Here is a 17,003-nt window from a genome sequence, read left to right as displayed (position 1 = left end):
GAGCCACCCAGGCGTCCCTCCTTGTGTCTTTTTGAAAAAACATTTTCATGGGCCCTATGTTCACAAAATTTTTGGTGTTGAGTGTTTCCTGAACCTTGATCATTCAAGAACTACAGTCAGAAACCCTATCTTCTGCCTTCCCCTAATCCTGCCTTGTCATCAGCAATCTCCATGATCCCCTGGACGACTTTGCTCCACTTTCTTGCTCTGACTCTGGATTTGCGATTTCTTGGCAGACTTTAGTGGAGCTCCTCCTTTACCCTTGTACTTCATTCGCACTTAGGCATGGACACATTCAATGTGCATCAGAGAATTTGCCCCCATGCCTAGGCCACTGGGACTGCAGTGAGCAAACCTACTCTTGGATGTCACTGAATCAGAGACAGCCTCCCCTGACCCACTCCCCAGGTCCTCACGCCAGTGAAATCCCGCCACTTACCGGCCTCCCAACTTCCTTCCTGCAAGCCTACCTGGCCCCCTCTCCGGAACGGAAGTCTTTTATAAGACACAAAGCAAAGCCTTCCCTGGAGCCTCTCCCAAAGGCATTTGGTCTGAAGCACAGCCAGAGGGGCACCCTCTTCTGAGTGACACAGCTGTCCCAGAAGCAGGCTCCCATTGGCCAAGGCACCCCAGGATGAGGCTCTGGACCCATCATCTTCAGGCAAGGACCCTGTATCAGTCAGGGTTCTACCAGAGAAACAGAACCTGTAGAAGATGAGCTCATTGTTTGTTTACTCCATGGGGTGAACTTAACGTGATTGAAGAGGCTGGCCAGGCAAGTGTCAAGTTGTGGGGCAGGCCGGTAGGTTGGAGACTGCAAAAACATCTTTGTAGGCTGTGGGCTGGACTGCTTCTTCCTCAGGGAAACCTCGTTTTGATCTTCAGACCTTTCTGGGAATTGGAAGAGGTCCACTCTGATTAGAGGGGATAATTGCCTCTACTTAGAATCTACTGATTGTAGATACTGATCACATCTGCAAAATAACCTTTGGGTCAGCACTAGTTAATGACTATTACATAGCTGGGCCTCACCACGGCTGATACATCAAAGTAATCGTAGTCAAGATCACCCTTTGTCAGTTCTGTGCTCGCACTCGTGTTCTGAAACCACACTTCATCTCCAGATAAAGACAGTAACAAAGTCATGCTTCTACTTATTGTAATGCCACTATCTTGCAGTTCTCACGAAAAACATGCTGACCCTTTCCCCAGGAGAGGATGCCAAATCCTTGGGTGATGGTCCCTCTTCTCCTTGATAGCCTGTAATTAAAAGCCTGTGATGTAATGTTAGGTATGATTACATCATCTTATGTTAGACAATAAGGAGACAAGGGAAGAAAACATGTACTACAAGTGTGCGTGTGAATATAGAAACAAAGGCACAACAAAATGAGGAATATTCGTGACAATGACAGTCCTCATTTCTAGAACTGGTCACATGGCTGTAATTGGTTATTTGTAACCCCCATCTTCCACTACCCATTCCATGTCTTCAGTAAGCCCTGCAAATGGTTATAGTTCTCTACAATGTGGGGTGACCCAAAACTTCATTCCTGAAGAGTCACAGCCATTAGGAGTCCTACCTAAATTGGGTGGTAACTTTCCATTGACTTTAATCATAGCGCATGATACGAAGAGACACCCCAACGGATCTCCCGTATTCCAGAAATCTTATCTTCATTGTATAGTGCCGCCCAATTTCCTCTTGATAATCAGGTTGGATCCACCTAGCCAGCAGAACAACTCCCTTCTTTGCCAGTTGATTCAAAAGTAGGAGGACCCCAAAGTGGCCAGGTGGCGATCTTAGTTTCCAGTTTAATGGAATCTGTCTCCTAGTGGAAGCATTATTTCCTCTTGGGGGTTGAACTGTATCCCCTCAAGGTCATGTCCATTCAGAACTTTGGAATGTGAAAGGAGGTCTCTGCAGGTGTAAATACGATGACTGGTGTGCTTATAAGAAGGTCATATAAAGACACAAGAGACACAGAGGGAAGAAAGTCATAAGAAGGTGGAGGCAGAAACAGACACAGCTATGTCAAGGAGCATCAAGAAACTGCTGGCAACCACAAGAAGCCAGGAGAAAGGCATGGAACAGGTTTTCCCCCAGGGACTACAGAAGGGGGAAGTCATCTGCCAACACCTTGATTTCAGACTTCTAGCTACTGGAATTGAGAGAAATTTCTATTGTTTTAAGCCAGTTTGTAGATTTTATTAAGGTAGTTCTAAGAAATGAATACACTCCCTTAGGAAACAAGACCTCTAGAGCAGAGCAGAAGATTGTGGAAAAGAGAAAGTTTTATTCTAATGGATCAGTAGGGTCATAGTGAGTGGTACCACTCCCATTTCTGCCCCCTGCTCTCTGGACCTGTGAATCGTGGCTCTGTGAGAAATAGCACCATAAGGCAACATTGATTAGAGTATATATAGCCTTCTGGAGAAACCTGGCCCAGCCCTGTGGAGTATCGCCTCCTAAATATACCACCTGGTTCGGTCCTAGGCACCTTCCTAGAAGAGGCTGCAGACCACATGCCTTCCCTTTAGGCCCATTAGCATTTTTGAAGATCCCAGAAGCCCACAGTAGGATCAAACTGCAGTTTTCAAATTTACTTGACCATGAGCTCATTTTTTGCAATGTTTCTCCTGTGCAACCAGGATTTAAGAAAACATACCTGGGAAAATGCAAACTTAAAAAGCTGCTATGGTTTAAGCTGGTTTTAGATATTTAACTGCTACTTTGTCATGAAGATCCAAACCAGTCATTTTCTAGTATGAATGGTGGTAGGTAGTACGTTATACCACATTTAATAACTCTTGTGGAAGCATTGACATTTCTGCCACATCCCCCACCCATCAGCTGTCTTAAAGCCTTATCTGATGTTTGAAGATTCCTCCCTTTGTCCTGGTGCAGGTTGGGCCAATGTGAACCCTTGTCAGCTGTCTTCAGGACCATCTTCCTGGAACTATTTTGGGCCATGGAATCTGGAGTTTCACCATCACAAGCTGACCTCACAGCGAGTGGCCCCAGTCCTTCAGAAACATGAGATGAACGCCGCCATCTGTCTGGAGCTCTAGGCACTTTGTCAGATGGTGATGCCCCCTGCCCTGAAAAATCAATGTTTTTTTTTACCCAATACTTGAAAAAGGCCTTAGTATGAGCTGTTCAATGTTTATTTAATGTAAAAGAAGTTTTCAGTAATGATTAAATGATCACAACCGTGATACTAGAAGTGTTTACTGTGCCAAAAACACCCTGCCCAGGCTTCCATCATTCTGCCTATAACATTATTCATGGGTGAAAAATACACACAACTGTGTTTTTAAGATTAGTCTCAAAATTAATTCTTAAAAGATAAAAATCACAAAAGCAAGCTCAGCTTACAAAAGCCAGTGCTAGATGAGCAGGTGTAATTATCACAGAATTGCCAAGTGGGAGGGAGGTAGTGACCTTTTTTTTTTTTTTTTCAAAGTTGGCTCCACACCCAATGCAGGGGCTTGAACTCATGACCCTGAGATAGAGAGTCCCACACTCTACCGACTGAGCCAGCCGGGTGCCCCAATGCCACTAACTTTAAACCTGGGGAATTCAACTTTGTTGGGTTACCACATAAGCCAGTACTGTTGGAATCAGGGAATGGACAAACACAAGTATATTCTTAGGAACTTAGAACTTTCATGGCCTTACCTTATCATTCTTTATTAGTACAAACAGTTCTTTTATAAAAAGAAGCAGAACATGCAGGTGACTTACAAGTTAGCAACTCAACTGTTGACCATCCTGTGACAAGGACACGGAGCAAACTGCTAAAATGACAGGAGTCTCTGCCAGGGTCATTCATAGTAAAACTTTATTGAACAGAAAATCCAGCAAAGGTTTTCACCTCTGCAAAGTTCCCCTTGGTTTAAAGTAAAGCACTGCATTTTAAAAAGCAATTATACATAAGTCTTTCCTAGAAAAGTCCTGCTAAAACATGTCTAGCAATTTCATTGATTATATAAAGTAGTACACTTAGTGTAATTTAAACATTCCAACAGGAATCAAATCGTACCAGCAGAACCATTTCTGCATCTATGATATCTATGTACAAACACACATGCAGACACACACATCTGAAAAGTTCCTCAGGCATAAACATGCGACACTAATGCCTTCTACTTACAATGCCTATGAAACTACATACAGTATATATTAAAGCTCTTCAGAGAATAAAGACATGAGAAGCCTTGGACATTTTTTGTTCATCAATTTGTATCTTGGCTTCACGTCTTAGTTTCTGCTTTTGCTTTATCACAAAAGCATATCCTCCTCCTTGTTGATTCTTAAATTCTGTGCCATTGCCATGTCCAGGTGAAGAAATCCAGCCGGAGTCAGATGATCCAGTCCATGCCTGTCGAAGCCTCCAGCAGCCAGAAAGCAAGCACCATCAGTTTGCTATGGCTGGGGGGCCTTCTGGAAGGAGAGAAGCAAAGAAAGTCTTGAAGACAAGCCAGGCTGTGCTCATAAATGAAGGGCTGGTCCGCTCGTCGTCTAGTACGTCTCTGTCTGGAGGGAGGCGGCTGGGGTCTTCGATTTCAGCATCAGAGCCTTCCTACAGCATTATAATGAAACACAGTGAGAAAGCCATTAGGACCATGACAAATGCCAAATAATGTAATAATGTTAGCAAAGGACAGAGTTAATCCTTGGTCTCATACTCAAGCAATCAGGCAGACAGGACCCAAGGGAATGGTGTCCAAGGCTAGATGGAGTTCTCAGGCCTCACAGCACAACTGCTGGTGACCTTCTCACAGTTTTGAAAATCCCCGGCAGTTAAGTATTAGAACAAATGAAGTAACTACATCTTCATTATTAAACTCATGAGTTAAGTTAACCACTTCATTAAATATGGATATTCTGATTTTGGCAGTATTTTGAGTTAAGAAACTAAAAATGTTCTGTAAACAGATGCAAGGGTGACATTTATATTAAAAAAGAATATCCTTTAGGATTATGGATTAAACTATTCTACAAATCTAGGGAAATCCTCCAGGAAATCTGTTCTATGAGACATGCTTATCTTCCTAAGGTTTAATTCCAGTAACTATCCATTAGCAGTTTCCATGGTATAACACATCATTATAGGCCTCTGAATGCTCAAAATAGTGAGTTTAAAAAACATTATTTACATTTGCCAAAATGCAAATTGCCAGAAGACTAAAATACCTGATGGATTTTATGGCATACTCAATGTGTTTTAAAAACAGCTACTGCTCAGGGTGCCTGGGTGGCTCAGTCAGTTAAACATTTGACTCGTAGTTTCTGCTCAGGTCATAATCTCAGGGTTCTGGGATTGAGCCCCGTGCTGGGCTCTGCTCTCTGTGCAGGCAGTCTGCTTGAGAGTCTTTCTACCCTTCTCTCTCTCCCTACCCCCCACCTGCTTGAACGCATGCATGCTCTTGTTCACTCTCAAAATAAATCTTATAAAAAAACCAAAAACCAAAAACCTAGTGCTCTAAGAACAAATTTGAAAAAATCTTGAAACTTCAGCCTAAGGAAATGGTAAACTATGAGGCTAAATAAACGTTAAGGATTTGAGAGTCTGGCATTTCACACAAAGCTTGCTGGGTCCCCCGGAGCTCCTTACCTGTAAGTTGTTGTTGGGGTCCTGATTCACAGCTTCATGAGGACCATCGTTTGGGAAGTTCTGAACTGGCCTCTGTCTAAATGGAAACCACCCAACATGATGCCTTCAAAGGAAGCACATAAAAGTTCATCTTAGCTAATCACAGTGAAATTTGTACAAGAATTTAAGGGGCTTCTTGATTAGATAAGGTCCCCCTTGCTCTCCTCCTCTAATCACAGCAGTGCTCTCATTAAAAGCTCACAGGCCCATCTGCAGAGACTTCCTTCCTCACCATCTCCTAGACTTCCTCACCGGCCTATCAGCTTCTTCAGGGTCACTATGAGGACTGTTTCATTCAGCACTGCATGCCCCTCAACATTAACAGCACCCAGAATACAGTTTAAGTGCTCTTGCTGATCCCGAACTAAACTTCACACTTGCTGAACCCTGAGCAGGGGGTGAGGGAGGGATACATACACACATGCACACAGAGCTGGGATTATAATATCTAATAACCTACATAAAAAATAAGACCTAAATTTGGTCACAAATATGATTCTAGAGACTAAAAAACTTAAAAGTGTTGCTAAAATTTTATTTGGAAAATCCAATTAACTCTAAGTCTTATAGCAAATGTGACAAAATATTAACAATGATTAATTCTGGATATAAGAGTAATTATTATATTATTCAAATATTGTTCTCTTAAGATTTTTATTTTTTTTATTTTTTTTTTTAAAGATTTTATTTATTTATTTGACAGAGAGAGATCACAAGTAGGCAGAGAGGCAGGCAGTGAGAGAGAGAGAGAGAGGAGGAAGCAGGCTCCCTGCTGAGCAGAGAGCCCGATGCGGGACTCGATCCCAGGACCCTGAGATCATGACCTGAGCCGAAAGCAGTGGCTTAACCCACTGAGCCACCCAGGCGCCCCACTCTTAAGATTTTTAAAACTAAAATAAAAATCCATTTTCACTCTATAGGAAAAATTTGTCAGTTATGACCACAAAGAAGACATATCACTCCAGGCGAGGGTTTCTCAGCTTTGGCACTCCTGACATATAGGGCCGGATATTTACTGTGGGGCTGTCCTGTGCATTCTAGGATGTCTAGCAGCAGGTCTGGCCTCTACCTACTAGATGCCAGGAGGACTGCCCCTCCAGCTTTGACAGTCCAAAGTGTCACATCCTAGGAGTACAAAATCATCCTGATTGAGAAGCACTACTCTGAGTCAAGGATAAAGCCAATGTCAGGTCTGTAAAGGTTCAGAGCTTTGCGTGGCCCTTGAGAGCTGTGCTGCTGTAAGTGCCTGACCTTTAGTCCTGGGAGGCAGCAACTACAGACTGATAAACTTTCAAAACAAATACAATTTTCCCTTTCATGGCTTAGAATGACCATATTATTGTGGTTCATGAGCCTGGCAGGGACCTTACCCAGAAGAAAACAGAACGTTCTTCTTGCATTAACATACAATTAATGTGTTCTCAGCAGTGCCCAATGAGGCTGTCAATTCTTTGCACTGAAGGTGCCAGAATAATATGCTATTAAATACACTTCCACAGGGACACCTGGGTGGCTCAGTCGGTTCAGCGTTCAACTCTTGATTTCATCTCAGGTCATGATCTCAGGGTCATGAGATTGAGCCCTACATCGGGCTCTGCACTAGACATGGAGCCTGCTTAAGACTCTCTCTCTGCCCCTCCTGCTCTCACTCTCTCCCTAAATACTAAATAAAATCTTAAAACAAAAACACACTCCCATAAATAATGACTACGACAGCTCAAAAAAAGAGAAAAATCTGTACTTGGTTTGAGCCACCATGCCGCACTAATCTGTAGTAAAGGGGAAAAAGGAAAGCAAAATCATCTGCTTACAAGTACATAACGACGGTGGCCCCCATGACCATGAGGAACCTGCTCAGGGAGGAGTAGAAGTAGAGGATACTGAGAAAAACGGAAAATGTGGCTGCTGAATAGGTCCAATCCAACCAATCTCGATTTATTTCATCATCTTCTTCCACAATAGGGCCACCTTGTGCATTCATCCGCAAATTTTGATTGGCCCCAGGATTAACCACCACTGGAGGAGCAGCGTTCTGATTGGCTGGCTGGTTCTCTGCTGGAAACTGGTTGTGAATAGGGGCTGGAGCAGGTGCAGAGACTACAGGTATCTCTTGTGCACTTGGTGAGGGGACAAAAGCCCCTGATGCAGCAGTGGCAGCTAAACTAAAATAAAATCAACAGAGGCAGATACTGTTGAGAGCAAAGCACTGTGAAGACTGTGCTTCTCATAGTCTTAGTTACAAAGGGTCTTTTACTGTTAAGAATTGTAAGTAGGTACATGAAAAACTTAGTGAAGAATTTCTTCACTATAATTGAATCTATAAATGTCTCTTCTGCTCCTGAGAGAGCCACATGGCAAATTTCATCTGTAGTTAAAAATATAAACCACAGAAGTATGGTACAGTAGCAAATTCAACTTTTCACAAAACCAAAGATACCTTGTATTAAAAAGGAAGTAATTGATTCTAAGTGAAGTCATCAAACTACGTACAGACACAAGCCCCCCCGAATTAATACACAAATTAGGTAGCAGTTAGGATGTATATTCTCCTCCACCCCCCGGACCAGACAGAGCAGGGTTCTGCACACACACTGAGGATACCCTCCCCCATCCATCCCCAGTGTGGCTGCCCCCAGCAGGACAGGAAGGACTCACTATTGCATGTAGTACTGCCGGGCGTAGATCTGCTGGAACCAGGAGAGCTGCAGCCAACCATAGGTTGTGTAGCCCGAGAAACCAGGCCCCAGGCCTTGGAATGCTGGCTGGGCAGCTTCAGGTCTATGAAAGATTTTTTTAAAACACTCATTTTGACTTGGTTTAGTATGAATAAATGAAAGGTCTAAATTATAATTAGGACTTCAAAGAGAGAGGCTTTATGATAGTTGCAGGCAGATTACTTTGTGATGTCCTGTGTCATACCAGCATAGGAAGTGCTGACAGAGCCCTACCACCATGGTCCAGGTCCCAAAGGGGCACAAAGGTCACTGCGTCATTACTAGGATGTAGAAACCAGCTGGACCCTTTCAGGCTAGGTGGATCCTCACCCCCAGTCTCCATTTGCTGAGTGTCACTGCAGCTCTCAACCCACAGCTTATCCTTCAAAGAGCAGCTCTAAAAAGCCACATCTCTCTCAAAGCCTTTCCTAAAGAAAACTACCCCCTCTCCCGCCACCCGTTTCTCCCTACCCCTAAATCTGAGCTACACGGGGGTCAGAGTTATGTGCTTATGTGGCCTCACTCACATGTGTTTGCTGACACTGTGCCCTGTACAGGCTGGGCTGTTAGCTCACCAGATCCCCAAGAACCTTGTGGGGAGGGGGCATTCCCCTCCATTTCACAGAAGGGAGCCTGAATACAGCTCAGGGAAGACAAGGGATTTGCACAAAGTCACTGAGCTAAATAGCAGGCCTGAGTTTGAGACCTGTTTTGACACCAAAATCCTGTTTTTTAAACAGCCTAGGGCAGAGCCTAGGGTGTCATCTTTGGCTTTGTGTCCCTGACACAGTGAACTCCTTTGGCAGCAGTTCACAAAATTGAAACCAAAAGTACTGTGGAAAGATTGGGAACTGGTTATATAATCAGCTCTGCTGGTTACCTCCCAACCTTAAAGTTATGTGTATTGGCTGTTCAATAAATTATATGTTGAATAAAATCACTGTTTTTCGTTTTGTTCTAAGATTTATTCATCACAGAGCAAAAGAGAGAGACAGCACAAAAAGGGGGGAGCGGCAGGCAGGAGGAGGAACAGGCCCTCCTGAGCAGGGAGGCCAATGTGGGACCTCATCCCGGGACCCTGGGATCATGACCTGAGCTGAAGGCAGATGGCTGATCAACTGAGCCACCCAGGCATCCCTAAAATCGACAAGTTTTATCAAGGTAAAATTCATATACATATGGGCCACAAATTTCAAGTTGTATAGCTTGAATAAGGGAAGCAATTTTAAGTGTTTCTATCCAATTATCCAATCTATATGTGGATAGTCTTTTTTTAAGTCGGCTCCATGCCCAGCGTGGAGCCCAATATTGGGCTCAATCTCATGACCCTGAGATCAAGACCTGAGCTGAGATCAAGAGTTAAGACGCTCAACTGACTGACCTACCTATGTGCCCTTATGCTGACAATCTTTTAACCAAATTCCCTACCCAGAGTGTTTTTAAAATGGTATTCCAATCAAGTAAGTCTTGGTATGATATCGTTTTTGATCATTTAAAAATATTACAGCTCAAGGCAATGAGAGGATAACAAAGTGCTTTTGTAACTCTGATGAGGACATGCATTGTAGATAGTCAAGGTAACTAAGGTTTTACTCAAGTATGTAGGGGTGAACTGACATGATGTCTAGGAATTACTTTTAGACACTTCAGAAAGGAAAAAGCAAAGGAGGAGTAGATAAAACAAGCATAACAAAACTGTGATCACTGGGGCGCCTGGGTCGCTCAGTGGGTTAAGCCGCTGCCTTCGGCTCAGGTCAGATCTCAGGGTCCTGGGATCGAGTCCCGCATCAGGCTCTCTGCTCAGCAGGGAGCCTACTTCCTCCTCTCTCTCTCTCTGCCTGCCTCTCTGCCTACTTGTGATCTCTCTCTCTGTCAAATAAATAAATAAAATCTTTAAAAAAAAAAAAAAACTGATCATTATTATTGGGCTCAGGTGATGGCTGTGTGAAGATTCACTACTCCATTCCCTCTGCTTTTGTATTTGAAATTTCCGTTACGGAGGAAAAAAAAAAAACAACTCATCATTCCTCAAATACCTGACTCTGTCAAAATGAAATATTAAAAACTACCAGGAAAAGGAAACCAGGGGAATTTAGGGGCTATACAATTCTAACTTGTAATTATTATTTTTTCTCCTAAGAACTTTTGTAAGAGGAGGTCCCAAGAGCTATGAAATCCAAACATCAGAGCATTTAATCACTCCTGACTTTTGCTCTAAAGAAAAGACCTTTTTGGGATGCCTGGGTGGCTCAGTTGGTTAAGTGGCTGCCTTCGGCTCAGGTCATGATCCTGGGATCAAGTCCCACATCTGGCTCCTTGCTCAGCAGGGAGCCTGCCTCTCCCTCTGCCTGCTGCTCCCCCTGCTTATACTCGGACAAGTAAACAAAATCTTAAAAACAAAAAGAAAAAAAAATGTCTAAAGAAAAGACCTTTTTTCTCCAGTACTGCCAACTCAGTCCTTGGCACAGCATTTCTCAAACAATCTTTTCATCTTTTGTCACTCTTTGTTATGATAGACAAAGCACAGAGCCACTCAGCAAAGCAGCTGTGAGATGCTTACACCAGCTGTTGTCTCTGAAGCAGAACTAAGTCCCAGTCATGAAGTCAGCACAATGCAAAGCACACCCATGTGGGAGGTGAAATACCTACATTTCGACATGTGGATCCCCATATACTTATATGTTCTTAAAAGGCTCTCTATATTAAGAAGAGTTATACATGAAAGTGAAGCCCTTAAAAAAACAAAATTTTGTACATTTTCAAGTTCTTGACTGTAACTATAAGCATACTTTATTCTTAAAATTGATGCAAATGATGCCCATCCACATAGTATAAACCTGGTTCTCTATTCTAATACTCACCTTGACATACTCTCCCAACCAGAGGGAGAAAGGTTCCGAAGAACCTCCCTCTGCCTTAAGCTATCACCTGAGGAATCCCCAGGATACTGTCCCTGATGGAGACCAGCAGGCTGCTCTGTGGATTCAGCGACCTAAGGAAGTGCAAGATCAATATTAGAACAAAGGATCTGATGCAACTGTCTGCAACCAAACTAAAAGGATTTTTTTGCTGTGAATGGCTTCTGTCCCTCACCCCACCTCTGAACTTAACAAAATTAAACAGATGCAGTGTTACATAAAAAAAATTCTGAAATTTGTCAATCCAATTTCAATCTATATTTTAAAAGTCCTTATTTTTTCCTAGAGTAACTATGCTGTAATTTCATTAAAATCTTCCAACGAGGGGCGCCTGGGTGGCTCAGTGGGTTAAGCCACTGCCTTCGGCTCAGGTCATGATCTCAGGGTCCTGGGATCGAGCCCCGCATGGGGCTCTCTGCTCAGCCTGCTTCCCTCTCTCTGCCTGCCTCTCCGTCTACTTGTGATTTCTCTCTGTCAAATAAATAAAATCTTAAAAAAAAAAAAAAATCTTCCAACGAAGTTATCATTGGTCAGAAAGAATTCTGATAATGTTCTACAAATCTTACGGTGCTAAATTTACTAAATCAAGAAATAAAACCTGACCAACAAGATTTGTAAGTACAACCGAGCCAGCAACCTAAAGGAAAGAAATTTCCTATACTGTGTTCAGATGTTTCAGGAAACAGAGTCATAATCCTAATTTAGAATGTGTCATTACATTAGAATATCTTTACTATATATTCAATCAACACTGTGAAATAAAAAATAACTGATTTTGGCCATCAAACGTAAGTAAGTCTTTAGATATCACTTGATATTAGGAATTAGTGATTCTTTAGAAGAAGCTTATTATGTGCTAAAGTCAATAAAAACCCATTTTAGAGTGCCTTGTTGGATATACCGCTACTGAAGGTCAAATCATATCCCAGAAGATAGTGTAACGTAGAAGTCTACTTTCCACTGTACCACTAATGGTATAGTCTACTACTGTAGTAACAAACATACACTTGTACTGGTAAGTTTCTAATTCCTGATTCTTACTGGGGAGGAAACAAACTATTACTTGATAAAAGGCAATAAAATCTCAAGTTTTCTCCAACTCCCTTTATTTCTACCATGAGAGTCTGAATTGACAGAGAATGTCATAATCTTGAAAAAACAGACATACCTTTGCGCTGGTTTCTGACATTTTTGAAGGACCCTTCACACTGCACACCAAATGCAAAACATGCCGTTTTTCCTGCTAAAAATAATAAGGAGGTACCTTAGGACCTGAATTCGACCTGGTAAGCACTTAAAAAACGTTCAAAAGTTAAGGTGTAAATGATGTACCTTTGGAAGCAAGTCCTTGAGACACTGGTGATCCAACAATAGCTTCCCAGAATAAATCAACCTCTGGTCCTCTGGACGCTAGTCAGGGAAAGAAAGAGTAGCACAGGTCAGCATTTAGCTCCCACAAGTTCCCAAACACAGAAGAAACTTCTATACAAATAACTTGAATATGGGTCTTTTTTTCCCCCTAGAATCACAGGAAAGCATTTTTTCAAAAGTCTCAAAGACAAAGCTCTTCTTTAGAAAGTGGTGAACTTTGAATTTCTAACCTGCAAATAAATTTACGATGACAAATTTATCTCCAGTCCACAAAACCTATGGTGACCTATCTGACTTATAAATTCCCAAGGAAATTCTTTTCTGCCACTAAAAACACAGATTATAGAGAAAACACAAGTTGTAGAGAAAACTCAAAGTACTCCCAAGCAAGGTCAGCCTTCACCAAAATCACCTAGTATTGTCCTAAGATAACATAAAGCAATTCTAAACTAAGTTCTCAAAGAGACTTTTACCTGCAAATGCAGGTATAGAGGAGATGGTGTGTAGGTAGTACTTCTTACAACCCTGTGAGATTTAGTATCCCTGTTTGAAGGGAGGAAAAGTCTGAAACTGACTTGTCTAAGGTCATCTACTCCAGAAGAGTTAAAGATTCCAACCTCTCTTCTCCTTCCCAGTGATTTCAAAACCACAGGGACCCTCCACACTTTTCATACAAATCTCACTTTTAAAATCTATTTTTAATTCCTTTAAAAATCATACTTAAAACTAATAGCCTCAAATGATATATACCAAAGCCAGTACACTGGAGATCATCAACCAATGCCAAAAAAAACTACTATGCAAAATTTGGAATAAAGCTGTTCCTGCCAAGTAGCTGGAGATTATGAACTGCTTAAAACAATCAAAACAATAATTGCATCTACTTATCTGTATAAAATAAGGACTTTTGGACACTATGCACCTCAAACTACAGAACCTAATCGGATATTGTGTTCACCACTGTTCTGATTGACTTTACAGGTAATGCTACACACATAATTTTGTAAAATGTTACCTCAGAGGCGGGGTCCTCCATTACATTAAAAAGTTCCACACTAGTAAAGGTTTGAAAACCATAGCTGCCTGTGGTTTTTAATTAATTTATTTTTGTTAAATGTTTATTTATTTGACAGAGATCACAAGTAGGCAGAGAGGCAGGCAGAGGGAGGGGAAGCAGGCTCCCTGCCTAGCAGAGAGCCTAATGTGGGGCTCGTTCGAGGACCCTGAGATCATGACACGAACTGAAGGCAGAGGCTTAACCCACTGAGCCACCCAGGCGCTCTTGTGGTTTTCCTTCTAAAGGCCTGAAATGACATTCTATGTCTTCACTCAGAAGGCTGATTTGAAAAAATTAAATATGTTATACAACTATATGAAAGCATATAACAACTATACATGAAAGTACACAAACTATATAAAAGTAAGATTTCTCAGCTTAGAAACCAAATGATGAGTGCTCTCCTGCCATAATTTTTAAGCACAAATTTACACACCTGAGGTGTCTTTTCTTTGGGTCTTCAGACTTACTAATAGGAGTGATGTTTGTCACCCAAGGAAGCCCTTAAGGGAAGCTCTCCTCCAAAACACTGCCTTTACCAAATGATGCCACTAGCGACGACTACACCTACGTACCTAAGAGCCATTCTCACAGCAACACGGCCACCTAGTTTCTCGGAAGCAGCTGCGGTGAAACTACCAACAGTCCCAAGTGGTATGCTAAAGGAATGAAAGCTTATTAAGTAAATAAGCAAAATTCAAAAGAACTCAGAAGGAAAATACTTCTACCTTCCGTACTGAACAAGAAGGAACAAAAAGAACCTAACCCCTAAGCTACGACACACAGCAACTTTTCAGATAAGGAGGAACAGTTCCACAGTCTTTTTCGGCCCAATGTCTCCTCCTGCCTGAGGGAGAATTACACTTGTGGGCAGTAAGGCACACTGCTGACACTTACATAATATCAGGGTAGAAAGTAAATACAGGAAGGATGCAGCCGCCTCCATCACGTGGTGGGGACGGAGGGCGGTGCTAAGGGTGATGTTGACAGATGTGTCCACCAAAACAAAGCGAGGAAGTCTGTAATTGAGGGGCCAAAGTCCTAACACCCAGGCTCAGGGAGGTTCTTTGCTGCCTGCTTCCCCTTCCAGAACACTCTACCCAGAAAACGCGCCGGGCTTCTCCCCGGGACTCAGCAAAGACTACGCAGTCCGGCGCGGCAGGGAGGGGCCCAGGGCGGTAGGTGGACAGGGAGGGGGAAAGCCACGTCTCGCTCCTGGGTGTGGGACCTTAAGCACACACTCCCTGGGCCCTCACCCTTAACCACCCGCCCGGGGCCGGCCCCTGCCTCCTCCGCTCCACACTGCGACGCGGCAATCAGAAAATCCACTTCATCCAGTGGATGGAATCCTAATGCGGAACACCTAGTTGCACTGTCCTTTCGGGGAAACTGAGGCTGGGTGGGTGCAATGACTCACCCAAGGTCAAAGTGCTGTCTCAGCGGCTTGGCTAAGGCCGGAAGCCAGACCTAGGGGTCGGGGCAGTGGCCTGGGAGGTGGGCTGGAGGGGGGCAGTCTTAGGGCCGGGACCACGAGAGGCGAGGTGACAGGGGAAGGCGGCCCGTCGGGAAGGCGGAGCGATGGCGGCCCAGGACGTGGAAGTGACGACCATTGGGCCCGGCGGCCCGGCGGCGCGGCGCCTACCCCGGCAGAGCAGGGCAAGACCCCAGCCCTGGGGAAGTGACCTGGTGAGGAACAGCCCGTTTGGGGAGGGATGGCGAAGCGAGAAGCTGTCAGGGAAGGGGTGGCGGACGCGAGGCGGGCCGAGGGGATGACAGCCGGGGCGGGAGGCGGTGGCCGCGGAAGTCGGGGGCCCCTCTCACCGGGCGCTCGGGGTAGACGCGGCTCAGGTGGGCCTTCAGGCGGCCCACGCTCCAGCTGCGGTCGCCGCTCAGCTCCAAGTCGCGGTGGCGCTGGTTGGGGCTCTTCACCAGGAGCGTGACGGGCTCAGGCTCGGGTTCGGGGTCGACCTCCATGTCGGCTGTGCTGTGGGTTCCGAAGAGCTCCGAGATGCCAGGCAAGCGGCGTCACTGCCGCCCACAAACTCTGCAACGACAGTTCGCGTTTCTGGGGCGCGCGCCCCCGCCTCAGGCTCCTTTTATAGGCACCTCGCGCCTGGGCTCTGCGGCGAGAACACTCTGTGGCCGCCGCCCATTGGCTGAGGCGGAGGTCACGGCCCTAACGTGGCCCAATCGGCGCCGGGATCCGTGGGCGGAGGGCGGGCCGAGCACGTGGTCGCGGGCTGATGCAACCCGTCGCCCTTGCGTCACCCGGAGTCCCGGCTGCGGCCCCGGAACCCGGGTTCGGCGGCCATGTTTGGGTGCGCTGCTGCTCGTTGGGGCGCTGAGGCCCTGAGGGAGCTGGGGTGCGCCCTAACGCGGGTTGCTACAGGCGCCTCGAGGAGGGTCAGGCCGGAAGACCCCCGGCCTGGCGGCTTCTGCAAATTGTGCCCTCACAAAGCAGCTCTCCCCGCCCCTTTTGACACCACGCGGCAGGGTGCACTTCTCCTTTCCCTTCCCCGTGGGCGGCCCAGGACGTCAGGCCCCACAGCCTGCCCTACGGTGGTGACCTCCCATGCCTACACCGACCCCAGCCCAAAGAACAGCTCGGTGGACTCCGTTTTCGAATACACCCGGAAGGTCGGCCTTAGCAGGGCAAGGAAGAAATGGGGCGGGTTCCTCCTGGGGCGAAGGACAGAGGCTTCCCACCGGCTGTTGCCACTTCATCTGTGGCCTCAGACGTGAACGTTGCACCCTCAAGTATGGGGCATCACCTTTATGACTGGCAAACGAACCACACAGTCCAGCTTAGGCTGGGAGATCCTCACAAAGGGCTTCACTTTATAGGATGCTGACCCGTACTTTCAACTGGGGCTGAGACCAGGAGGGGAAGGTTCTCAGTTCTCTAAAAGGTGTCTCTGATGTAGAAAATCTTATTCCCTCCCCTCTGTAGGAAGGAGGAAAAAAAAAAAAAAGACATGAAAAACAAAACTGATATTGTGCAGGCTCCATCCTTGGCCCAATCCTGCTGGGACATTTGTTTATCCAGGTGTCAGGAGCTTGGCAAGGGCAAGGGCAGGAGGCTAAGGGGAGGAGCCTGGTCTGGTTAGTGGGTGTAGTACTGCAAACTGGGTGGCTTGAAGGACAGAAATGGATTATCTCAGTTCTGGAGGCTAGAAGTCTGACATCAAAGTGTTGGGCAGGGTTTGTTCCTTCTGGGGGCTTTGAGAGAGACCTGTTCAATACCACTCTCTTAGCTTCTGGTAGTTGGCCTGGATCTTTGGAG

The 17,003-nt window shown here is 45.0% G+C and overlaps 1 protein-coding gene across 2 annotated transcripts; it reads right to left on the bottom strand.

Moving 5' to 3' along the window:
* Nucleotides 1-3,823: 3,823 nt before the first annotated feature.
* Nucleotides 3,824-15,826, bottom strand: HERPUD1 (homocysteine inducible ER protein with ubiquitin like domain 1). 2 transcript variants are annotated; one of them, XM_059383690.1, is made up of 8 exons: nt 15,542-15,826; nt 12,625-12,702; nt 12,461-12,535; nt 11,236-11,366; nt 8,316-8,438; nt 7,472-7,822; nt 5,622-5,724; nt 3,824-4,586 (listed from the first exon to the last, which is right to left on the bottom strand). In XM_059383690.1, the coding sequence occupies exons 1-8, from the start codon at nt 15,692-15,694 to the stop codon at nt 4,422-4,424; spliced, it is 1,179 nt and encodes a 392-aa protein (XP_059239673.1). In that variant the 5' UTR covers nt 15,695-15,826; the 3' UTR covers nt 3,824-4,421. The 2 variants fall into 2 exon arrangements, with proteins under 2 accessions (XP_059239673.1, XP_059239674.1); XM_059383691.1 differs by having other exon boundaries at nt 12,461-12,532.
* Nucleotides 15,827-17,003: the final 1,177 nt, after the last annotated feature.

This window comes from Mustela nigripes, chromosome 17 (genome assembly GCF_022355385.1).
Source record: "Mustela nigripes isolate SB6536 chromosome 17, MUSNIG.SB6536, whole genome shotgun sequence".
NCBI classification, from domain to species: Eukaryota; Metazoa; Chordata; class Mammalia; order Carnivora; family Mustelidae; genus Mustela; species Mustela nigripes.
The sequence above is the reverse complement of the archived record's forward strand: the minus strand, read 5'-3'. Positions and strand labels throughout refer to the sequence as shown.

Excerpts from the sequence above, each read along its gene's own strand:
- HERPUD1 (XM_059383690.1), bottom strand. The coding sequence starts at position 15,694 with ATGGAGGTCGACCCCGAACCCGAGCCTGAGCCCGTCACGCTCCTGGTG. Across the intron at positions 11,367-12,460 it reads TGTCAGAAACCAGCGCAAAG|GTCGCTGAATCCACAGAGCA; the intron begins GTATGTCTGTTT and ends GCACTTCCTTAG. Across the intron at positions 8,439-11,235 it reads GGTTGGGAGAGTATGTCAAG|ACCTGAAGCTGCCCAGCCAG; the intron begins GTGAGTATTAGA and ends AATCTTTCATAG.